At 37.6% G+C, this 27,021-nt stretch overlaps 1 protein-coding gene across 1 annotated transcript; it reads left to right on the top strand.

Annotated features, from left to right (window-relative positions):
- The first annotated feature begins 14,558 nt into the window (after positions 1 to 14,558).
- LOC131947733 (zinc finger CCHC domain-containing protein 10) lies at positions 14,559 to 25,148 on the top strand. Its single transcript, XM_059309016.1, has 4 exons — positions 14,559 to 14,685; positions 23,324 to 23,485; positions 24,081 to 24,140; positions 24,493 to 25,148. Exons 1-4 carry the CDS (start codon positions 14,636 to 14,638, stop codon positions 24,683 to 24,685), a joined length of 465 nt encoding a protein of 154 aa, XP_059164999.1. The 5' UTR covers positions 14,559 to 14,635; the 3' UTR covers positions 24,686 to 25,148.
- Positions 25,149 to 27,021: the final 1,873 nt, after the last annotated feature.

The raw sequence follows: 27,021 nt of genomic DNA, 5'->3' as shown, positions 1-27,021 counted from the left end.
AATAAATAAATAAATAAATAAATAAATTAATAAATAAATAAATAAATTAATTAATAAATAAATAAATAAATAAATAAATAAATAAATAAATAAATAAATAAATAAATAAATAAATAAATAAATAAATAAATAAATAAATAAATAAATAAATAAATAAATAAATAAATAAATAAATAAATAAATAAATAAATAAATAAATAAATAAATAAATAAATAAATAAATAAATAAATAAATAAATAAATAAATAAATAAATAAATAAATAAATTAATTAATTAATTAATTAATTAATTAATTAATTAATTAATTAATTATTTTTTTTAAATAAATACCTCGCTCAAAAATATATTTCTGACCCATGTGTAAGAATATAGTTCTTCTATATTATTCCAAACATACGGCTATAGGAAATTTAAAGTCAAGCTTATAAAAAAACACGACATATATCTCATAAACCAAACTCTTACCAATTTAAACAAAAACATCTAATCTTTAAATTCTTTGAAATTTTTGTTGCAGCAATTTGATGAAAAACACTCGTGTATAGCAGCGAGTAGATACAAATGTATGCTGGGAGCCAATTTTTTTCAGTCATGAATCCCCGGATATCTCTCAATCAGTCTATTTTTAGTTCTAAAGAGACGGCAGTCATTATTGGACGTGGTTTACAAACTTTCGGCAATTAATCAGGTAGATCAGCTTCATGATATGCCGTGGTGAAAATTATTGCGTACGGTGTTAATTGTAACCAATCATAATTAGGAAATTAGTGTGGCGTACTTTATTTGATTCAAATGGGGATAATTAATAATAATCAAGGGATGTACTTTTAAGAAAAACTAAGTTAAAGTGGTTAAAGATAATTATTCTCCGAAATGTATGAACTAGATTCGATAAAAAATAATCCCATATAAACTTGAATAGAAATAGCAAAAAGCTTCAAAAAATCAAATCTTTGGGCGCATCTGGCTTTCATATACTGAGTGAAGTAGTTCGATATTTCGAACTGATAGTGTAATAATAACAAAGCGGGTTCATACCCCCTCCCCCCCCCCGTTCAAAAATTTTCTCAACCTACAGTGAAGCTACCAATAACAAGTCTTCCCCATCGTGGGCCATATAGCGGCCTTTGTACATATTTACTGACGATTTGATGAACTCCTTGTTCCCTTCCCCCTCCCTTACTTTTATAGGAATAAAAACAAAAGAGGTGTATACGCCCCACCCCTCCCATACCATCAGCTCCTCTAAAGCCAATTGACAATGGGAAATGAAAAGTACAACCCATAAAAAAAAAAAAAATAAAAAAAAAAATAAAATTCAACAACAAAGCAAAACAAAATAACAAAAAATAACCACAACAATTTATTCATGAAGAATAAAAAACGAGAACGTGTAGGAAAACACTTGTATTGAAACTTTATCGTGGTACTTTAACTTTAAAATTTTAACTTCCCTTTGATCAGTCATGGATAACGTGTCGTGGATAGGGCACATCTATATATATAATTCTCTTCTGGGATCAGTTAGAAAACAAGCTGCAAGCGCGCCTTGCAGTCCCCTCTCTCTCTATCACTATCACTACCACCCCCACCCCACCCCCACATTGTCTGGCGTGAGCTGTGGTCACGCTAAATGTTTACAAAGCTAAATGTTTACAAATCGTAGAGCCGTAGAGCCGGGTTTCTATTAGGGGCAGATAATTTAGTTCGATTTTAAACTTACAGGAGGTAACTTAGAAATAACTAAGAGGAGGCTGCTTTCACGGGGGGGGGGGGGGGGGGGGTGTAGGGTCGGGGTTAGGGGAAGGGGGGTGGGGGTTAGTGTTTTAAAGCAAATATTTTCAGTGGCAGCATTGGTAATGTCGAATTCACAAATTATGAATTACTGAAAAGTAGAAAATAAAACAACTAAATAGCGGCGTATGATACGCTGCGGGTCGGCTCGTACTTTATAACACGCTAGTAATACAACACTGATATATGATATAAAGGAAGCCTGGTGGTCGATAGAAATGCTTTACAATATTGTATTTTTGGGGCGGGTCAAAATTGCCCTATTTTTGTGCTCCGAACTCCACAATTATTAGGATTACAATCTTCGTATTGTTACGAGGGTTGATTAGACCCATAAAACGCCCACACCGATATCTTAAGACTTACCCATCGACCCACAATTCCTAGCATCTTGCTTGAATTTTAAATTCTCCCCCTGCAAAAGAACAATCGACCCCTTGACTCTCCTGCTCAGCGAGCCGTGTGAGAACGAGGCTAATGAATGAATTTTAAAAAGAAGTATGTTGACGAGCGCCATCTAGCACGCCATCTTCGCGGTAAATAATTTGGTAGCTCTTTCTTTGTTGTTGTTTTTTCCAAATCTCTTTGAATCCCGCGGATGAGACGCAGGGGCGAGATCTGCGATGCTGACGCTACTTTATTCTGTCTAACGCTGACACTACTTTATTCTGTCTGCCTCGCACTCGTCCCGTACCCCCACCCGTACATACGGGGCGGTCAGCAAAACTTCAGTGGCCGACTAGAGCATCCAGGCCCGAATCCCAGCCTGCGCGAACACCCACAAGTCTAAGGACCCCAACCACCAACTAAAATAGATGAATTTTTTAATTAATCACTTTCATATTTTCACAGAGTATCCCAACCACATACAAAAAATATTGACTTTTAAAATTCTTAGTCCCTTTTATTTTTACGAGTCTCCACCTTTTTTTTTTTAAATACTCAACTGGAATAGTTAAATACGTTACTGCCAAGTTACTTTTTAAAAAACGAAAATGCATGGTCTCTTTAAATCTGGAGCCGAAGATTGCTGGAGTTTTATTTCAATTTCAATATCAATCCACATGATATGGTCTTTTTGAACATCGTAGTCCTTCATGGTCCTTCTGAAATGTAGATCAGGAATAAGTTCTGGTTTTTATTTAAAGATATTATGATATCGATAAAAATTATTAATTTGTAAAAAAAAAGTTAGCTCTAGATTCATCATCACTTTTTTTTTCTTGCTCAAGACACTTGGGACAGAGGAAGTAGAGTTCATCTGTTTTGATTTCCCCGGCATATATGCGGATATTGTGGTCAGTACTGTGCCTAGCCGCCTTTGCTTCCGTAACGTGAGTGAGTCAGGTACCCATCAGAGCTGGGTGGACCCCATGACATCTTACGGGCTCAAACTAAAGATCCGAACCCGCGTCTTTCGGGTCAGCAGCCGTAAGCTCTACCTGGCTTACTTGCTATTTTCGCTTAATCTCTTAATCTTTTCCTACTTCTTTTTTAAGTAGCAATGATAAAACTACGACCAGTGGCGTAGCGAGGTCTGGTGTCACCCGGTGCGGCACTTAATGGTGTCACCCCCCAGAGGCATAGCGACCCTTCCCGGGGACAAACTTTCAATTTTCGATTTGCACCCCCCCCCCCCCCACCCTCAAACTTTCGATTTGCACCTCTTAAAACACTATTTAACACTCGAATCAATCACTTAATTAAGTGGAATTATAATTTTTCTCTATATGTTTTGCTCTTTTTTGCCTTGGTGTCACCCCCTAAATGGTGTCACCCGGTCCGCCCCCCCCCCCCCCCCCCGCTACGCCCTCTGACTACGACGATTACTGATATACCTTCGTCTATTCTTGCTAATCGCTGACATAGATTTTCGAGAATCATTTAAGCTTTCTCTGCCTGTCGTATTGCTTACAGCTCTATGAACAAATCATTAGAATATTTTAATCCTTTTAAAAAAAGTATCAACGGTTTAATAATAGAACCATTAAATAGCGTCTGTATCGTTTTCATGCATTTCAATCTCATTTCAATGAAGCTCAGAATGCCCACATCTCACAACTACCTGTGTAGTACTACCTCTATAATTAGAAAACAACAAAGAGTAAACGAATAAATAAACTAAGACCTAGCCCTCCCTGAAGGTCACGACAATCCCGAAGGTCATGCCTATCTCTCCCCCAGTTCCAGGATCTGCACACAATTCGCCAGTTAAATATTAATGGCACCGACCGGCTGGCAGGTTCCGGTCGGGCGGGCAAAGAAGAGGAAAATGTAGTTTGACCGAGCTGCTAAAATTCAATTAAACTCGATTGGTGGACGTGTGAGAATGCTGGACGATCCCCAATAGAATCCCGGGCCAGACGCCGGGGCGGAAAATTGCATTTTCTCCGCGAGGGTTTAGTTATGTTTTCTTGCCGTGGTGAGAGTGGGGACAGACGGTGGGATGGGAAATAGGGCAAGATACGGGGGCATAGGCAGGCATAGAGGCAGACACAGAGGCAGACATAGGGGCAGACATAAGGGAAGGCATAGAGGCAGACACAGGAGCAGACATAGGAATAGACACCGAGGCATACATAGGAGCATACATAGGAGCAGACATAGGAGCAGACAATGAGATGTGAAACAGGGCAAGATATGGGGTATAGGCAGACATAGAGGCAGACATAGGAGCAGACATAGGAACAGACACCGAGACATACATAGGAGCAGACATAGGAGCAGACAATGAGATGTGAAACAGGGCAAGATATGGGGTATAGGCAGACATAAAGGCAGACATAGGAGCAGACATAGGAACAGACATAGAGGCAGACATAGTATCAGACATAGGAACAGACACCGAGGCATACATAGGAGCAGACATAGGAGCAGACAATGAGATGTGAAACAGGGCAAGATACGGGGCATAGGCAGACATAGAGGCAGACATAGGAGCAGACATAGGAACAGACATAGAGGCATACATAGGAGCAGACATAGGAGCAGACAATGAGATGTGAAACAGTGCAAGATACGGGGCATAGGCAGACATAGAGGTAGACACAGAGGCAGACATAGGAGCAGACATAGGAACAGACACCGAGGCATACATAGTATCAGACATAGGAGCAGACAATGAGATGTGAAACAGGGCAAGATACGGGGTATAGGCAGACATAAAGGCAGACATAGGAGCAGACACAGAGGCAGACATAGGGCAGACGGGGAGATAGGAAATAGGGCAAGATACTGGGACCTTGGCAGACATAGCAGCAGAGGCAGACCATAGAGGCAGACACAGAGGCAGACATAGGAGCAGACAAAGACATAGGGGCCGAAAATGATATAAATGTAGTAGATATGACAAGGTATATGAAGAATACAGAAATGCAAGCAGATACAGAAGCAGACATTGGAGAAGATGTTGATTCAAATGTAGGATATAGCGAAAGTGTAAGGAAGAAATACAGAAATTGAAGAGATATACCTTGGAGTAGATATAAAAACAGATGGAGATATAGCTGGGAAATACAGACACAAATGTATTTAGAATCAGATGGTGGTGTTAATATGTAATAAAACCAATCCAACACATTGGATGCAATAAATACCTTAAAACATTTCAACACTTTGGTTTGTTATGGTCTATAGTAAATTTAATAGATTGCATATTTAGATGGTTGTCTATAGAAATCAGTGTGCTTAAAGTTTAATGAACGCGTCCGCGATCTGTTTCAAGAAAACATTTTGCATTCGATGCTGTGAGTAAATTACACTGTAAATGTCACTCGTGAATTTTTACTGTAATCGAGGAGTAAAAATGTTTAAACTTTTGATATTTTTTATACACATCTTAAATTTCATAAGTATTATTGCGAATATGCACATGTGTAGGGAGGGTTGATGTGTGTGCTTCTTAAATCACATCTGATAAGCCTGTCTGCCCGATGTTTAATTACCGCCCTTGTAAACTGACAAGAGTTCTTTTCTCTTGAGCTAAACTTTTTTTTGTGCGCGCGCTTATCTCTTCGGCTTGTTTCGTTTTGTTTTGTCATCCGTTATCCCGCGGCGGTACGAGAAGTTAGTCGCTTGTGTTTAGTTTAATAATTTCTTCTACTCATCTGAAATCAATACCTTCCCCAGACAACTGACACACCGCCTGTGAACGAGATTTCAATTAGTGCTGGGTTTTTTTTTCTGGTTGTCATATCGGGTTGCGTTGAAAGTTTGTGGTAGACAACGAGTACTGTTTGTTTGTTTGCCCATCTGTTTGTCAGGTTGGTTGTTAGTTATTTTGTACAATATATATATATATATATATATATATATATATATATATATATATATATATATATATATATATATATATATATATATATATATATACAAAGGAAGAACGAAAGAAACATCAAGTTTTAATAGCATTGTGAGTTTAAATAAACATATCCGTAACTTATTATGTGTTGAAAAGAATCTATGAAGGTAATTTTGATCCATTAAAGCCATTAAGATATTTTCTTTCTTTATAAATTTAAAATAGATTTGTCTATTTAAATGTTTGAGCAACATTTTAACATTTAAATTTAACAATAGCTTTTTTTTTAAAATCACAAAACTAACAGTCGTGCATTCTCATTACACAGTTTTATCTATTTTGATAGGCTTACATAAACCTATATTTTTGTTAGTCCAGGAAATCTTTTTTCGCCCCACCCCTTTCCCCACCATATGTTGTTCTTCAGAATTCGGCCCGTCTGAGTTTCGCCCATCTAAAGATGTGGGTGGGGATCATGGGGGAGGGGGTTACTGGATACAGTTGTACGAATAATCCAGCCATCATAGTGTCTGAATGATCTCAGCTAGTTAATAGAAGTTCCATTCATGTGAAGATTTACTACGTACTACACACCAAATAGTATATACTTCAGTGGTTCACTTGTAAGTAGTTGAGGCAAGATATATCTTTCACTGAGGAAATTGACTTGAAAAAGTACAGGTTCTGTAGGCAATAAACAACAGTGACATCATGCCAAGTTCTGCAGCATCACCAAAGAGTAAAGTACATCACCATCAAACAGCAGATCACATCACCACTAAATGGTAAACCACAGCAACATCAAACAACATATCACATCTTCGCAAGTTGAAGTGGTAAGTCACCCAATCACCACAAAAATAAACCACATCACCATTAAACAACAGATCACATCAGCACAAATGGTAAGCCACAAAATCACCACACAAAAAATAACCTCACAGCATTACCAAACAGCAGATCACATCACCACTAAATGGTAAACCACATCAACATAAAACAAAATTTATCACATCATCACAAATGGTAAACCACCCAATCACCAAAGACTAAACCACAGGAACATCAGACAAAAGATCACATCATCACAAATGGTAAGACACAAAATCATCACAAAAAATAAAACACAGATTCATCAAACAGCATATCGCATCACCACTAAATGGTAAACCACAGCCCCACCAAACAGCAGATCACATCAAAAACAAATGTTAAACCACAACATCACCAAAGAGTAAACCACCGTAACACCAAACATAAAGTAAACCACAGCAACATCAAACAAAAAGTAAACCACAGCAACAAAAAACAGAAGATCACATCACTAACAAATGTTAAAACTACAACATCACCACAGCAACATCAAACAAAATATCACATCATCACCAAATGGTAAACAACAACACCACAAAAAAGTAATAAAAAAACACCACAAGACACCACATATGTAGTTATATACCCCAGTAAATAAGCCATAAACTACAGCCCCCCCCCCCACCCCCATCCAATTCTTCATCTAAATCACCATCAAGTCGTAAATTACCACCCGATTTCTTTACTCAGCGATTCAACCTACCCACCCCCCACCTGACCATGTCAACAGCCCATCTAAATACACCAGCGATTCCATCTACTAAAACACAAGGGCCATTAAGGCCGTTTAAACACGATCGCACCCTTCCTGTATTTTCATACAAACAGTTCAGTCTCTCGCACATTTTCTTCCCATTCACAACTTCATCACCAGCTCAAACCTTCCTATTTGCCGTCTATCTCCCTTATGGGGACATTACTAGCAATCCATTCGATCAACAAATTAACCCATTCAATAATTACTCCCCTTTGAATGGGTCAACCACAGACATACAGTAGCCATACATAGATTCATAGCTAGGGGCGATAACTGCACCAATTAGTCGATCATTCAGGTGCGGCAATTACGTTTTTTTTTTCCACGGGCGGGGGGAAAAAAAATTCCGACATCTTAGCGTATAAATGTCTTGAATTGTTAACGTTTTCCATTCGTCATTGTTGTAGAGAAAAAAAAAATCGATAAATTTTAACCTTTTTCTAAGTCAGGGGGAACGGAGTACGCTAAATGCTAATCTTATTCTGGTAACCTTTACTGAAGTGGGACGCAAAAAGAGCACTCGCTGTTCAGGGGAGCTAATTTCGTTTCGTGGCACTTGCCGTGTCAAGTTTGTAAAGACCGACTTAAGACATGTATTTAAAACAATCAGTGGTCGTGTTTCAATATTCGCTTGAATGTTAGTTTAGGGCAGGGGACAGAAGGGGTGTGGGGGGAGGGGGGGGGGGAGGGTGGTTTTTACACGAGGGGAGGGATCGGGTTCGGCTAGTATGAGTCTCACTGGGTGGGTTGTGACGAACAAGTAATGACGGAATGCGTTTATTGAGCGTGTGGCTTGTTTTGATTAGGACGTGAAGGTGGTGGTCCCCTTATATAACGTCATGCTTTGGGAGGGGGGTGGGGTATTTTAACCTTCCCCCTTTACCTACATCTTCAAAGTCTGACGCCCCCAGAGCTTCTTTCAGTCATCCACTGCCACTGCCCCCCCCCCCTCCCCCCGTGACTAAATAGAAAAAATATGAAGGATATATAGCCTATAGATATAAGAAAAATATATAATTTATGATGGAAATAGTCTATAATTTATCCATTGTTCGCCCCTTCCACCCCACACCAAAGAAAAATTCAGCTCGTCGTCCGTCCGCCTCCTCCCTCCCTTCCCCTCCCCCCCCCCCACAAAGTTTTACGTGATCCCACCACGATGAAAATAGAAACCCTGAACCCCACCCCTGTTTAATTACATCAAACCACAGCCTCCCCCATCCCCACCAGTCCACATTCGAAAAAAATGCGATATTTTTAATTGAGCTAGGTCAATAATAGATGACGTCATACTTTCTTTTAACCCTCTTTTCTACTTCGTCACGCATCATCGTCATAAATGTTCGACCCCCCCCCTCCCCTCAAGCTTTTACCATATGTACGATTATGAGGGTAGGGCTAAACGAAGCAGCTATTTAATGAATGAAGGTTGCTATTTCGTTTATCAATTTCTTAATTTAATTTCTATGTAAACTATCTTTGCCAATTCCAATACTGCTAATATGATGTGATGCCCTTTGGGGTCATCCATAAATGACGTTATAATAGATTGACGACAGAAGCCTGTGGTTGTATATAACACATTTAATGGGTCTAACTACCACGATGGTAATACACCAAGAGGACGGGAGGAAGTACACAAGGGACATCACTCAAGATAACAATATTATAAATATAACTAATACAGAAGAGTGAGTTCCCTTGACCTCACAATTATTTCAATCTATTACATCCCTTTACCCTTAGAACACAATAACACATCTCTCAATAGAACAATTGATAGTATCCTAAAATCACCAATTATATTGTAACATGAACACTATGGTAGATTACATCCTTACAAACAATGCACAATATGCTACAACATAATCAAAATACAAAACAATAATGTCAAAGTCCTTTTGACCTTTAGAATCATAGGTCTAACTTATTTGGGACCTTGATTGTCCTGCTTGACCTTCTCAGTGGCTTTTGATTTGGTGACTCAATATTCTGACCAACTGGCTTCTCTATCTCAGGAGGTCTAGGATTTAAATCATTAACTCCAGAATTTACATTTTCTGACTCCAGACAACTTGGTTCACTCATATCAACAGAACTTGGTTGTGGAACAAACTGAGTTGGTGTGAACTGTTCAGATTTGGTGGGATTGATAGATTCACACTTATTATCTGCCAAGTTATTTTTAACTTTATAAGGCACAGGTCCTGTACATTGAACAATTTGACCTGGTATCCATTTTTCCTTTCTCCCATAATTTCTTAGATACACATTCTTATTAACACCAAATTTTCTTTCAATGAATGTCTTGTCATGATTTAATGGAACTATTTTTGAATTGGCATCTGGAAGTATTATGCTGTTATTCAGATCCTTAATTGACATAGATTTCTTTGATTGATCAATTTTCTCAGGTAATCTGATAGTGCTTTCCTGGTAACCAAAAATACTGTTTAAAAGTAATATCCTGGACAATATCACTTTGCAACTGTGATCCAGTATTTGAAGTGGGTGTATTAACTTGCAAAAATCTTTTTCTTCTTTTGATGTTACCCTTTTAGTTTCTGTAAGTGCTAATGATGTTAGCAAAGTTGTTTGATGATCACATTCCTTCTTACTAATGTATTCTCTTTAAAACATTTGAAATTGCCATATCACCATAATCATTTATTAAGTTACAAGTACTTTGTTTAGGCAACTCTGACTGATAATGGACTGCATCTTCTCCATCTTTTATATTATCTTCACAAAGGTTTTTATTTCTTATTTTATATGGCCTTAAGTCATCATTCACAGACTCTTCAGGCCAACCATTCATACAGTGCTCATATACTTTTATTAAGCACTCATCTTTTTGTGTTTCTCCTTTAATATCATTCACATTTATATTGGAGTTATCCATGATAGTGAAGAGAACAAATACATCTTCTGGTACATAGCTCAGGCTTTGGTTTTTTAAAGGTAATCTACTAAGACTATCTGCACTATTCTCAGATCCAGGTTTGTATTTCAATTCATAATTGTATGCAGTTAGTGTGATAGCCCATCTTTGAATTCTTGGTGAGGCATGCTCAGGTAGGGTTTTGTTTTCTCCAAATAAACCTAGCAATGGTTTATGATCTGTAAAGATGGTGAACTTCCTACCAAACAGAAACTTATGAAATTTCTTAACACCAAAAATGATGCCTAAGCCTTCCCTATCTAACTGAGAATAATTTTTCTCAGCCTGGTTCAAAGATCTACTGGCAAAAGCAATGGGTCTGTCACCCTTCTCATCCATGTGGGACAAGACTGCTCCTACACCATCTGGTGAAGCATCACATGTTAATATAAGTCTTTTCCCTGGGTCATAGTGAGTTAGTAAGGTGTCAGCAGACAAAGCCTCTTTTGCTGTATTAAAAGCAGTATCTTGTTGTTTACCCCAGTGCCAAGTTGCATTTTTCTGTAGCAGCTTGTACAGTGGTGATAGTTTACCAGACAGATTTCCTATGAACTTTGCATAGTAATTTATCAAGCCCAAAAAAGCTCTTAGTTGTTGGGTATTTTCAGGTTTGGGTGCTTCTTTAATGGCTTTTGTTTTCTCAGGTTGAGGTCTGATGCCTTGTTTGCTCAATATATAACCAAGAAAACTAATTTCTGTCAGCATGAATTGACATTTATCTTTGTTTATCTTTAAACCTTTTTCACCAACAATTTTCAATACTTTATCAAGTGTTTTAAGATGTTCAGTGTCATTCTTACCAGTTATGTACACATTGTCAAAGTACACACAAACATTTGGAATATCCTTAAAAATACTGTCCATGACAGCTTGGAAAATTCCAGGGCTAGATGATATGCCAAAACATAGTCTTTCATATTGGTAGAGTCCTTTATGTGTGTTTATTGTCGTATAGACTTTTGAATCTGGATGCAGTTCTAGTTGAGTGTAAGCATGACTAAAGTCTAATTCAGTGAATTTGTCTCCTCCTGCCAAATTCAAAGAAATTTCCTCAATGTTAGGTATAGGGTACCTATCTAGCTCTATTTGCTTATTCAGTGTAGTTTTATAATCTCCACAAATTCTTATAGAACCATCCTTCTTTAACACTGGCACAATGGGTGTCGCCCAATCGGAATAGTCTACCTTCTTTATAATGCCATTAGATTCCAATCTACTTAGCTCATTTTCAATTTTATTCCTCATTGCATAAGGTGGAACTCTAGCTTTGCAGTATCTTGGATTTGTATCTTTAATGCTTAACTTCACTGTTCTATCATTTAGTAAACCTGAATTACCAAAAACACATTTATTTTCAGATATTACTTTATCTAGTGAAGTAAGACTAGATTCTTTTACATTCTTCAATGAACAAATACTCTCCCAATTTAACTTAAGATCACTTAACCAGTTCCTACCTAGTAATGGCGGTCCATTTCCTTCAACCACAAGAAGAGGAAGTTTAACACTTTGACCATTATAACTTACATGAACCATACACTCTCCTATTACCGGAACATTGTCACCAGTGTATGTTGTTAGACACCTGTGACACGGCTGTAGAGGCACTGATCCTCCTGTGACAGCGTCAAACTCTTTCTTTGTTATGACTGTTAGAGATGCTCCAGTGTCAAGTTGGAAGCTGATGCTCTTACCGTTGATATTAACTTGTACATTGATGGGAGCATGACTCATTGATTTCACAGAGAACAGGCTGAAATCCGGCTGCGAATCAGTTTGAGAATTTTCACAGGTAGAGTGGTTCATTGGTTGGGTTAGGTAGTCTTGGTGAGAGTTAACATAGTGCTGCTTTTGGTTGCGGTACTGTCTTGACTGGCTAGATTTAGCAACAGACGAAGACTTTGCAAAGCAGGCCTTGGCAATGTGACCTTGCTTACCGCACTTATAACAAGTTGCTAACTTGAACTTGCACCGATGAGATGCATGGGGACCCTTGCATCGATGACATTTTTGATAATTATTACTAGATTTAGATCTAGGATTTGAACGAGCAGGGTGTTTAGCATAAGTTGGAATGCTCTGTTGGGGTTGATGTTTATTGACTAACCTGCTGTTTACTGCATGGATCCCTGAAGGCGTAAGAGATTTCGCCGCATCTGATGACTGCTGGTATGAATTTGCAAGTTGTATTGCTTTTTCCAATTTTAGATCTGACTCGAGCAGCAACTTTCTTTGAATATCAGGGCTGTTTACACCTGTCACAAACTTTTCACATAGTCTGTCAGACAGCGTATCGCCGAATTCACAAAATCTACTTAAATGACGTAAAGCAGCAACATATTCTGATATTGACTCGTTTGGTTGACGAGTCCTACTGTCAAATCTAGCTCGACATAAAAACTTTGATGGGGTAGGCGCATGGTGGTCTGTTAGCAATTTGCTCAGCTCGTTAAAGCTCTTGGTAGTTAGACTAGCTGGTGTGCATAAGTCTTTTAGTAGCCTAAATTGTTGAGGCCCTATGACTGTTAACAAAACAGCTCTCTTTTTGGCTTCCATCGTCACGTTGTTTGCTTCTAGGTAAAAGCTTAACCTCTCTAGGTAATCTTGAATGATTTCATCATTCACATCAAATTCTTTTATTTGGCCATACAGCGCCATAATTCTAGAAATAATTAGCTAATAAGCTCTAGCAAACCTCTTTTTTGCGTAAGTAGGTGCTCTTTCTAGTAGATGTTTATCCTTCGTCGCCAGTTATAATAGATTGACGACAGAAGCCTGTGGTTGTATATAACACATTTAATGGGTCTAACTACCACGATGGTAATACACCAAGAGGACGGGAGGAAGTACACAAGGGACATCACTCAAGATAACAATATTATAAATATAACTAATACAGAAGAGTGAGTTCCCTTGACCTCACAATTATTTCAATCTATTACAGACGTCACGCTTTTTTTTACGATTTTTACCTCCCCCCCCCCCTCCCCTCCGTCACACTTCGTCACAAAAAGCCAGACCCCCCCCCCTAAAATGACGTCACACCTCAACCTACAACCCCCCTCAAAATTGCAGTTGAATTTTTTTAAAACATTGACATTTTTCCAAAATCTTGTCTAAACTATTACAATTTATTAAAACAGTTATCTAAAACGCGAAATAACGTCTAAAATTCGTTTTCTAACATTGCTTTTTTATAATGCAAAAATGTGACGTCGCAACATCTGACCCCCCCTCCCCCTCATCACACATCGTCACAAAATTGCGGACCCCCCTCCCCCCTACGAGTGTGACGTCATTTATGGATGACCCCTTTGCCTTCTTGCATTTGACAATTGAAGTTGATTATATAAATCAGGCTTTCTCGTTTGAGTCGTTTACTTCTAGTTATGGACATTTTATAAAAGGGAAGCTAGCACCTTTTTTTGTTATAATTTGTAGGTGCTTCTTAATTCCCTTTATTTTATCATGTATGCTCCGATATTTTTGTTTGCTACAGGCCATTGGCCTAATTAATATACATAAATAAAAAGCCATACTTATATGTTTGGGTTGGTAATTTGATGTTTTTATTTTGTTTTTATATAATCGTTTGCACACAAAAAATACTAATTACAAAAAATACCATTATTAGGCCCTATTCTGATTCATGATAAACATTTAAATATTATAGATTAAATTCAGACATGTAATATCTACGACGTGTAGCTTTATTTATGACGATTTAGGCCTAATTGTTTAAAATATAATTACTTTCTTAGTTTAACAATGGGCCAATGGGTAGTAGTAGATCCTAAAATCTACCTTATTTTGTTATTGTTTTGTTAGATTTTAACTGCTCCAAAAATGTGTGAGGTTTTTATTCCTATTTTTATAAGATCTAAGCCGGAAATGAAAATCCTATTATTAATTTACTAAAATAAACAGCTGGCTAATGTAAACGTTATAAAATAAACTAATTAAATTATCATGGCTAGTTTTCCGATGCGATTGCCGTTTGAAAATAAACAGAATAAAAAGTAAGTTTAAAAATATATATTTTAGTTCTAGATTCTAGATCTAGATTAATTGTCTAGTCTAAAAAGAAGCAATATTGAAAATTGAAGACCTTGGCTTGGCACCTTCTCAAATTTCTTTTTTTTTTAACAAACAACTGAACTGCAGTACTCAGCAGCACCCACTGACTCAGTATTTCACTTAGCTTTACTCTCACCTCCCTTTTTAATTTCAATATCTATCTAGATCTTATAGACATCCCAATCTTGTAAATTATGAACTTAAAAATTTGTTTATTTACTAGGCTAAACTCCTAAACTAAAGACCTAGAAAATCCTAGATCCTGGTATAACTCCATTTTAGCGTATTTTAATTATTCCCCGCTTCACATTCACCTCCAGTTGAGCATATTTTATGGTAATCTATCGTTTTAGCGTAATCAATTCGGCTGCAGTAGTAATGTGCGGGAGAGGTAACTTATGAATATATTTGTTTAAATAAGTATATTTAAGTCAAATTTTACAAAATATAACAGATACTTCATTAAAAATAACAATCAGTGACCAAAACAATTTAAAATATCATGGAACTAACTTTAAACTAGGTGTTTGAGATAAATATTAGTAGATAAAAACAGCGGCCATCTTTCCAAATAAAATTTAGAGTAGTTTCCCTTGATACAAATGTCTATTCGTATGTATATTGTGTTGACTTTGTTGTTTAATACACATAGTTGTCTTGTTTAATATAAGTAGGACAGAGGGCCATCTTCTTATCTTTAATTTCAATTGAAATGAAGGCTATGTATGTATGTACATCCAAGATCTCAAAAACTTTTGGGAGGTCCATCATTTATTAAACCCTTTTGTACTGATGAACTTGTCAATTATTAGATCGTCCATATTCTTCATAAATGACGTTGGACTCAAAATATGGGAGGGGGTAAAATAATTCTTTTTAAAATGATGAAGAATATATTCGTTTTCGTTAGAAATTGTGATTACGCGTTCGGGTATAGTAGAACTGCGATATGATATTAAATCATCATCTTGCTTTTAGTGACGATTGGGGGAAAGGGAATTCATCGGGAAAAGTATGACGTCATTTATGGACAGGACCGGCGCTACCTATAAGGCGAACTAGGTTGTCGCCTAGGGCGCTGTCCGTAGGCGGGGGGGGGGGGGGGGGGACGGGCGCCAAAATGGGTTGGAAAACAAATTAAAAGTTTGAGGGGGGGGGGGTGCAAATCAAAAGCTTGTCCCCGGGCGCCGGGAAGGGTCACTACGCCTCTGGTAATACGGGGGCATGAAAAAAATTGCAGATGGGGGGCGCTTTTATTAACTAAATAACCTGGCGCTGGCACTGTTTATGGGTGATCCATTTAAGCCTATTTGTTTATTTTGTCTGTAGACATTAGTCTTAGGCCTACACTTTTTCTGAATTAAGATTATTGTGTTTATAAAAATAGTTTTAAATTTTAATTAGTTACATCTGAATACCACATGGGTTTTTTTCTTTGCCTTCTGCTTTCATCAGTTTTTTTATTTGTTCAATAGTCGATGTTTACCCATCCCCACCATCCATTATTACAAAAACAAAAAACACCCAATATATAGTGATATCTCCCTATAGAAAAAAAAACCTAGATCAACCTATAGTTCGTAGGAAAATTAGAATCTATCAGTTATTCGTCTGTTAAAAAAAAAAGAAATACGTCATTTTTCTCAACCCCGCCGTTTCATCCCCCACTTAGCACAACGTCACCAAGTTCGCGGCGCGCGTGACGTCATTTGTCATTAGGCTAATGTTAAAGAAAGAGATACCACGTAATTAAAAAAAAAGTCAAAACAGGCACTATTGCGTTGAGACTTTAGCGACGTTTAGTCTGACGAATAGATCTAAATGACTTTAGTACGGTATATTATATTGGTGTTTAATTTATTACAGTGGCATGCTGTGCTCCCTCTAATACACAAATTCACGTGCTTTTAATTTCTGCAACATGCTGCCCTGAGACGTTCGGCTCTAAAATGCCCGTGACACAGCGGCTTCGGTAAATGCATTTAGGCTCCCGGTCCCACCTATACACTTCGTCTGCCCATTAAGCTCCACGCAAAACTTGTGATTGATATGTGGACATAAGCGGCGCTAGTGGTGGTGTCAACAGGGGCCAAGCTCAGCTCTTAAAGGTGCTCCGCACTTTATAAAAGACAAACTAGATGTTCAGACATCGTCAGACTCGGGCGTTTAGCCGACTGCCGTATTCCTAATGCACCGTCCATTGCTAACACTATTTCTATATTAAACTCAAGCCTATACTGAGCCCTGGCTTTTTACATTAGCTGCTGTCGTATTAAGGGCTGATCTTTTGTTATGCCCCCATGTCGCGAAACTTGCTGTTTTGTCCAATTTTACCTGCAAGCCAATAATTGTCTTGGATTCTTGTCGAATATGGTTGCCAGAAGCTAGTTGGTTTGAGCCTTATTGTCAGAAGTTATTTCATTCGGAGTCAATGTAGTGCGGCCTATTTTCGTCGGTAGGCATTTTTAGTGGCATGCCCTTTTTGGCGGGGATGGTGTGCTGAGGTTGTTTAACACCGCTTAGGCTTGCAATAGTTATCAAAGTTATGATCATTCGTTGTGAGCAAAGGTATTGTTACGAACCCAAGCGATCTTTACCTGGGTTTGGTCCCATCGAGGAGGGCCAGGTAATTAAAATGAAATGCTTAGGCATGTTAATGCACTGGCCAGCATAGGCCGTGAGAGACTGGGGGTCTTGATGGCCACCACGGATCCGATTCCACGCATGTGGGCGGGGCTTACCTGGTGTCTTGGGGTCCTAGCTATTAACGACGTGGCCAAGAACTCGTGATTTACGGCTGGGAAAACCTTCCAGATCGGACAGGGCCCAGTGGACGGTCATGTCCTGACCTGACCTAGGGTCAGGCTGTAATTAAAGTTGTTCCCACGGTGACGAACGGGGGGACGAGTACTTTAGGAGGGTAGACACAGACACTCGGGACGTCTCGGATAGCTAGGTTTAGGGGAGACAGACACGGGTCGTCTCTGTGAGCTAGTGGAAAGCCACGACATGTTTTAGACTTAGGCTAGGCTTGACAGTTAGGGACAAGTAGATTAGTCAAATTAAGGACTTTAGTTGTAGATAGTTGTGTATTTTTCCTATTGTGTTCCATGTGGTGGCGGGTTAATGTTAGATGTTGTATTTTGTGGCGAATAAATAGAGATTACTGAAGCTGGCATTTATTTATTTTTATTTTTCTTCTTCCTGTTTACGATCCCCTGACTAGTTCGAAAGGATTAGAGAAGGGGGTACGTAACAATATGCATGAAATCAAATGCTTTATGTTCCTCATTTTCATTGAGCACAGCTTTATAGAAGTCTTCCATAATTGACGTCACTCATCCCCCCCTCCCCCGATCACCCCTTCATTATAGGTCATAAATTGCAGTCCTACGTAAATTGACGTCACATTAGAATAGCATATGTGACATCGTTTATGGACAACCCCATATTTCTCATTTTGGATATTTGGTATCAACATTTTGACAACAAAGGTTGTTCAAAATGTGTATTGGAGGTTAGGACTTGACATCTACCATAAATGACATCACGCACTTAAGGGGTGGAGTAACTGGTTTTGAGACGACGTTTTACGCGGGAAAGGGGAGGGTTAAGAAACGTGAAACGTTATGTATTTGGCCTAATACAAAAATGCTGAAACAATTCTTTTTCGTTCGAATTATGGCTTGTCTTTTTAACAGTAATAACAGGCAGGGCAAAAAGGTAATTTTCGACATTACTACTAGAAAATCTATTTCGTGACGGCGAAAATGGGGGGGGGGGGGGGGGGGGGGGGAGGGGGTTAAGGTGAAGAGATGTCAAAAAACGTGACGTCATTTATGATTAAATCACTAATTAAAGGAAAAAAGCATGAAAATATGAAATGACAATAGCAAACAAACAATAACACAAACAATAACAATTAACTCAAACTAATATTTAAATAAACATTGGATATGTAGTGGTAGCTATATAAAAATAGGGAGTTTCTTAATGTATAAAAATTGCATCTCATAATCTATAATAATAATAATTCTAGAACTGATGTTTATAGTCAGTCAATCAAAGTTTAAATTGTTTAAAGGGCAGAATTTAAATAAAAAACGCATGCTTTGTATTTAAACACAAGACAAACGTATTTAATAGCAAACATCAATACATTTCCATACAAATAGAAATTAAAGGGAAATGACTCAAAATAATATTTTCTAAAGATGGCCGCTGTTTTTAATAGCAAATTTAGTATCTGGAATATCGTTGTTAAACCTTAATTTCATGACATTTTTATTGATTTAACCCTTAAATATGGTTTAATATTCAATTATCTTTAGTATTTTAGTAGAATATGCAAAAATATTTTCACATTTAAGCCATATTTATTAGTTACCTTATCCCTACATTACTAGTGACGACCGAATTGATTACGCTAAAACGATAGATTACCTATTTTATTATAAACACAACCCAAACTGCTATTTAATTTGAACTGTCCTAATGCCTAATTCTTTTTATGTGTTTTTATACCTTTTCTAATTAGGCCTAAAACTCACATTTATAAAAAAAATAAGGCAGCATTTGCGCGTTTTGCTCCGCGTTACGCGTAAGGCCGCCGTTGCGCAGTTCGCTCCGCGTTACGCTTAATCTTTACCCTAGGTGGCACGCGATCTAAAAAAACAGATATCATGACTGCCCGATTTTTTTTCGTGGTAACAATTTAATGTTGACATAGATCTAGATCGTGTTTAAGTGTATTTAGATCTCTATATTATTTCAACACCTAAGAATCTAGTACTTATTAAAAAAAACAGTACAGTGTATTGTCAAGGAAAGCTTGTGAGGTCAGATGGGTCAGATGATAGTCCTAGATCTAGCAGCAACCTAGCTAAATCAAACTGTCCTTTAACCTTTAGGCCTAGCGATCTAGCATGCAATCACGACAGTGACGATGTTTGGAAATTTTATTTAAAAAAAAAAGAATCATAGTCTACGTCATATTTTCAATATGAAAAGAAAAAAAAAACTAGTAACGGCCGAGCTAACCCCGGGTTCGAACTCTGGACTCCGGGGCTCTGAACTTCACACTACAGCTGGCACACAGTTGACTCAACCACAGCGGATGTGATAGAAAGTTAAAAGTAAGCTTTTTCAATTACAAGATGGCAAATCAAGCCTGCGAGACGCGTAGTATATTCTTTAGGGGCCACGCTTTGCGAGATGCGTAGTCACTTCAAAAAAATAATAATTAGATGATTAAGCTCTAATCTTGAGTCTTTTCCTAGCGTTTTTGTGTGTTTTGGTTGTGTTTATAATAAAATACACTCAACCGGAGGTGGACGTGAAGCTGCGAATAAAATACCCTAAAATGGAGTTTTACCCTAGAATGCCCTAGATCCTTCCTCTTAGTCTTAAAGTTTAAAGTCTTTTAAAGTTAAAGTAAATTGAAAGTCTTTGCTTTGAGTTTGACATAGGCCCTATTGAATATTTGAGTAATGAAGAGAAACCCTGAAACTTGACTAGTGACTAGAAATTAGAAATAGAAATTCTAGAATCAATATCTATTCCAGATCTAAATCAAGTAAATCTAAATAAAATTGATTTGTAATGATTTCAGACTCGATTTAGACCTCTAAAATCTATTTTAAATTTAGATTTAGATGCGTCAGAGTGGCCTAGCGGTAGAGAGCTGGACTGCTAACCTGTTAGTCTCGAGTTCAAATCTGTGTTCAAGGCAGTAGACCGTCCCTGAGTCCACCCAACTCTAATGGGTACCTAACTCACGTTAGGGAAAGTAAAGGCAGTTAGGCATAGTGCTGACCACATTATCCCTTCATATGCCGAGGTCACAGAAACAAGTGAACTCTACTTCACTTGCTGCCCTGTAGACCATCAGGTTTGAAATTGAAAGGGAACTTTACTCTACTTAACCAGTGAGAGGATTGGGCCAAGCCCTAGCTAGTTAGGCCTAGTGGCTAGTGTATCATAGTGGTTAGGCCTAGTCTTGAGAGGACCAGCCTAACCTTAAGGCCTTTGATCTTAATTCTGGGTGACTCTTGTCAATTTTTATCCATCCTGCAGCCATTGCTTCTTCTACTCTACACTCCTCCTCCAAGATTTTCTAGTTCTGTCCATTTTCATTTTTCCTTGCATGTTCTATTTTGTGTCTAAAATGTATAAATATGGAGTACTCGGGCTCCCAGTGTGAGCACTGTGGTGCCTACATTATTTTTATAAAGCACCCTACAAAATGGACACAGTGAGCCACTACATTCAATACTTAAACCAAACCAGGGAAAGTACCCGGTGCCCCTGTGGTCATGAGAGCTAACTGCGACGCCTCTGACACATGGGCAATTGCAGAGTTGTGTTTTACCTCATTATCATTAAAAGTGATCAATGTACACTCAAGGCATTCATATGACATGCCCATGGGCGTCTGGGTGGGAGTGTGGACAAACCAGTGCCCCAACATCTAAGATCTATTATAGCTCTAGAGCTTAAATAACTCAGTTTTAGGTAACAAGGTAACACATCTAACATAACACAATTTGTAATCAGGTAATGGAAATGAAACCATTATAGAATGGTTTGTTGTGCTGGTATGTAGAACCACATGTTAGTGACCAGTGATCGCCCTGCAGAAAATTAAGTCCTGCATCTAAAAATACATCATTGTTAACTTTTGAAAGTTATCATGAGTACCCTTAAATTTCTTTTCTCCTGAGATCACTGTATGGTGTGCGATGGGTATGCTAGCACGATACATTCATTTCAGCATTATTGTAATTATATTAATATATATTCTAATATTTTATTACTATTTTATTACTAATATTAGGGCTCTATGTAAATATATTAAATTTTGCATCTCATTGCATGTCAAGATTCCCCCCCCCCCCCCATAAGATTTTTATATGCAAAACATACTTTAAGCAGTGTCCGTTGCCCCCCCCCCCCCCCAAAAGTAAAGTATCAAGTGTCGTTTCCCCCTTCCCCCCACCCCCCCTTCTGGTGGAAAGTGTCTGGACGAAACCCTGAAGAAGAAGTACCATCATAAGAATAATATATTTAATCTCTGCTAAAAACTAATACGCCATTTAATCTTGGGTGTTTGCCGTGTTGACAAAAAAAAAATAAACAGAATATTTTTTGTCAACTAAAATAGCAAAATAGCACTATTTTTAAAAAAAATTCATAAAAAACGTTTTAATAACAAGCTTTTATGTAATGATGCACTAAAAAGTAGAAAATAAATTATAGACTACTATTTAAATAACTATAAAGAAAAGCGTGGGTCACTTTAGTATCTATTGGATACCTTTACTAATGTTAAGGAAGACACCCACGCTTTTCTTTATAGTTATTTAAATAGTAGTCTATAATTTATTTTCTACTTTTTAGTGCATCATTACATAAAAGCTTGTTATTAAAACGTTTTTTATGAATTTTTTTTTCAGTACTTTACATGTTTTATTTACAATAGAGTTACATGACTAAAAACCATTGCGCGCCTACTGAACATCACGTTCAGTAGGCGCGCAATGGTTTTTGAACGCAGCCATTACGTGATGGCGCAGCTATTGAAGGTGATGACGCGTGTGGTGTGGTTGGCTAGACATGCCTACTAATTCGGTCCAAATTTTTATTAATTCATAAAAAATTAATTAGGCATCCAATTAAGTCAAATTTAGTTTCAGATTGCATTGTCTTCATGTCTTGACCCACGTGCCAAATGTGAATCGTATCGGTCAAGTAGAACTGTCCGAATTTTCACTCCTGCGTTTCCGTCTGGACTGACGACAGAGGAAGTGAGTTAAATAAAAGCTTGTAAAAATGGTCTTAACCTAGTATTAAAAACACTTTATAGTTTTGAGGTAATACTTAACCATTTTTCGATCAGCGAGGAGACGCCGGGTAATTTATTGAGTTTAGGAACAGGTAATTAAGTATTGATTTTCTGATTTTAGGAAGGCTTCCACTGACTGACTGGGAGCCAGGGCTTAGTTTATTTTTCCTTCCCCCCTGTGTTTGTTTTTCCTCTTGCTGGGACTCTTAAGGGATATTTTAAAACACACTTCTATCTCTGGTGACAGCTGAGGTTGGAAGTTGATCTGCAGTGTTTTGGTCTTTATTGTTTTTCTCTACATATGTTTGTTACATAGTGTATATTGTTTTTTCTTGAGATGGATATAAAAATATGAACCATAAAAGAGTTTGTCTAGTTAATCTCCCTTCCTTCTTTGTTGATATTTTTTAAACTTTGATTTATTAAGTTCATGGTTAAAATTAAGTTTTAGATCTTTTTTTTGTTTTTTTTTACTTAATCAGCTTATTTTTTAACTATTACTTTCTAGATTAGAAATGTTCACGGCATACATTTATGAGATAAGATGAATGATAAATATATTGCTTTGCATTTTTAAGGTCCTAGTAATGTTGTTCTATTTAAAGATAAACATAATTTTCTTTTTAAAAAAATAATTTTGGAACTCGCTGTGCATAAAGATCTATGATGTTACCTGACCTGTGTTTAGTACATTTGTAATTCAGAAGTTCTCACTGTTGTTGATATCTGTATCCTAGCCTGGTGAAGCAAGAAGATTACAAATGCCAGAAGTGTCTACAGAAAGGTCACTTCACCTATCAGTGTACAGGCAAAAGGAAATATGTTGAGAGGGATTCAAGGACCCGCCTCATGCAAAAAAAGATAAAAATGGATGAGGAGAAGGCTAAACTTGAAACATTGTGAGTCTAATTTTTCTGTGCTGTTTTATTTTTTTTATTGCCAACAGCTAATGCCATGCTTTAATTCAATGAATGAATATTGAATGTTTTACTGTTGATTTAAAAGGTGTTGACAGCTGATGTTTTCAGTGAGTGAATATGTTATATGTTTTACTGTTGGTTTAAATGATACTAACAGCTTATGTTGTTTTTCAGTTTGTGAATATGTTGTTTTACTGTTAATGTGAATGATACTGGGTCCTGGGGAAAATGATTAGTAATTAGGCCTATATTTTAAAGTCTTAAAGGTCCCCTTTCAAACCTGAAGTAGAGTTCACTTGTTTCTGTGACCTTGGCATATGAAGAGATAGTGTGGTCAGCACTATGCCCAGCTGCCTTTACTTTCCCTAACGTGAGTTAAGTACCCATCAGAGTTGCGTGGACTCAAGGCCTATATAGTATTTTTTTATTAAGAGAAATTTTAAAATGATAATTGGATATACTTTCTACTTTATTATTGAATGGTGACATGTAACAATTTGTATAGCATTATTTACATAATATTGGAACGTGCATAGTGTATTTTTAAGTATTGTTTTACTTTAATTTTTACCAGAAGCAAAACTCAGGCTTTGTCTCAAAAGGGGCATCAGCATGTAAAAAAGAGAAAGAAAAGGCAAGTACATTTTATTTCTTGTCTTTAAAAGTCTATCTTCTACCCTGTGGTACTGTCATAGCTTGTTTTTTGTATATACAAGTCTAGTTTATTCTGTTGGAATTTCATACCTTTGAATTAAAAGAAAATTTAACTGATCAGTTATTTATATCAGAAATATTGAGCTAAGTGAATGAAATCAGCTAAGTTAGATAACCTGATGGTAGCTTAAAAATTGTTCAGGATTTTCATTGAATTATTTCCCTTGTTAGTAACACTACACTGCTTAGAAATAAATACTGGGTGCCATTCATTATTTGATAATAAACATTCAACTGGATGTGAAATTTATTTTAAAAAATTGTTTCCACAGTTCTGATGGAGATTCTGGGTCAACAGAAGATTCCAGTTCAGATTCCGAGCAGTCAGACTCATCCTCGTCATCATCATCATCGTCTTCTTCTTCCTCGTCGTCTTCATCATCCTCGTCAGATTCATCCTCCTCCAGTGACTCATCATCAGATTCCTCAGACAGTGAGACAGAAAAAAAACAAAAGAAAAAATAGGTGAAGCTTTAAAACTTTTGTTCATGATACAGTGACTGTTGATACAGTCATAGAGTTTTGTAAGAATGTCTGGTTGCTGGAGTTTGAATTCTTACAGTAAAACTTTTATCTCTGACTTATCCATCTTTTGGATGAAGATACTTTTAATTTTTTAGAAGATCATTAACAAATGGATTGCTGTGTTGATTATTAAGTTTTTTTTAATTGGATATCTCATCTTTTAAACTAAAGCTCATCGTTGTTCTACCTAGAAACTTTTACTTGGAGGTGGTTCTTTATATTTTTATTTTAAAATTATTTCTTCTGAATATGAATATCTTTTATCTATATTTTTAGTTAATTATGAAAAGCCTCAAAGGTTAAGGAACCAATATCATATGATTTTTAAATCAGTTGATGGCCTACATTTTTTAAAATTTTGTTTTATAAATATTAACAGTTAGTATACTGAGATATATCTTTGCTGAAAAAAGTGAAATGGAAGTTATTGTTATGAAACGATGACACAGCTAGTCACTGAGTTCTTGTTTTTGCTATGAGGTCAGGACTGGAGCTTAGATATTGTTGAATGTATGTACATGTATGTACAGAGATGTTCAATTCTAACCTGATGTTGTTTGTTGTATACATTGCCACTGTCGACAGTCACATTAAAGCACATTTTTTTATCAACATGGTGTTTATTTACAATCTTATTAAATTAACTAGGGTTGTTAATTGTGATTTGGGTTAGTTTTTGAGTGGCCACCATGTGTACTTTTAAATCAACCTCAATGCGTCCTTTTTTGTTGAACCTATGCTGTTGGTGGGACAGTGTGGTCACATGGTAGAGCACTTGACTGCAAGCCCAAAGGTCTCAAGTTTGGATCTCAGTTCGGACTTGTGACTGTAGGATGTCCCAATGTCCACCCAGCTCTAATGGGTACCTGACTAACATTAGGGAAAGTTAAATCGGCTGGGCATAGTCCTGACGACACTATCTCTTCATATGCCGAGGTCAAGAAACATGTGAAACTCTACTTTATCTGCACTATGGATCTATATGGTCTGAAAGGGGAACTTAGCTGTGCTGTTGTGATATCTTGTCTACTTGTCTACATCTCTACTTGTTAATGTATTTAATGTGTGTGTAGTCTGGGTTTGAACCCACTCCTTGTCATGAATAGCATTGTATTGTGATGGATTTGAAAAAATCTGGGGTTGGTTGTTGTTTTGTCTAAGGAGGCTAATGTGTGTTGAGAGGGGGAGAAGGGGTAGGGGTTTGATGTCGGGGAGGGGGGGTAATTGACTGGTCACAACAATTTGGTTACATTATGCATTGTTGCTATGGAAATGGATGAGTCCAGTTCTGTAGAAGATGTGTCCAGGGATAGAGACGGGGGACAGACTAGAATTTTCTGTATAAACATTGGCTGCCCAGTTGTAAGCGAGGGAAGGCTCTGGACACTTTCTATAAATTATGCTTGATATCATCTGCTCACATATGCTGTAGCCTGTCATGATGAGAATACGAGAACCTCTAATCTGTTTTATTTACTCTCTCCTGGTTTATTGGTCGCGGTGGGCGGGTCGGAGGGATTGCGTTTTACTGAAGGGGGGGGGGGGGGAGGGGGCTGTTGGATCCTGGTATGAGTGGAAGTTGGTGGGTTTTTATGCTGTTGGCCAAGTACTCAGAACTGGGTTTACGTAGTAGCTACTACTTTCGAAAAGGTGGGGCGTTGTTTCTTTCGGATATTTTCTCGGGGAGAGTATAGTATATATTATAGTATTAAAGTGTATACTTTCTCTACTTCGTCGTCCCGAAAACTCTCTCTCTCCCCCCCCCCCCCCCCCCACCGAAGAGATACCTGAAAGAATCTCAGAAGAGGAGGTATTTGATTTTCGTATAACTGGAAGTTGCCGGGATTTAAAAATTTTTTTTTACCATTACTGAGTGTATTGGGGGGGGGGCAGAGGCGTAGCGACCCCTCCCGGCGCCCGGGGACAAACTTTCGATTTGCACCCCACCCCCTCGAACTTTTCATTTGCACCCCCCCTCAAACTTTCGATTTGCACCCCCCCCCCCCTCAAACTTTCAATTTGGCGCCCCCCCCCCCTAAGGTCGGCGCCCGGGGGACATATGTCCCCCCGCCCCCCCTCGCTACGCCTCTGGGGGAGCTTTACATATGAACCTTAGCTATGGCAGACATGTATAGAAAAGGCATGTTGAGATTTGCCTAATCGCCTGGTTAGCTAATCTTAATCCGGTGACTCTGAAAACATTTTTTTTTTTTTTAAATCTAAACTCAGCCTCCTTGTTATAAAGTTTACCGAATCGCTTGAAAGTAAAATAAAAG

The sequence above is a fragment of the Physella acuta genome, unplaced genomic scaffold (assembly GCF_028476545.2).
Source record: "Physella acuta isolate Inbredline_101_S28 unplaced genomic scaffold, ASM2847654v3 ptg000605l, whole genome shotgun sequence".
Lineage (NCBI taxonomy): Eukaryota > Metazoa > Mollusca > Gastropoda > Physidae > Physella > Physella acuta.
Note: the sequence above shows the minus strand (reverse complement) of the source record. Positions and strands in the feature narration are given on the sequence as shown.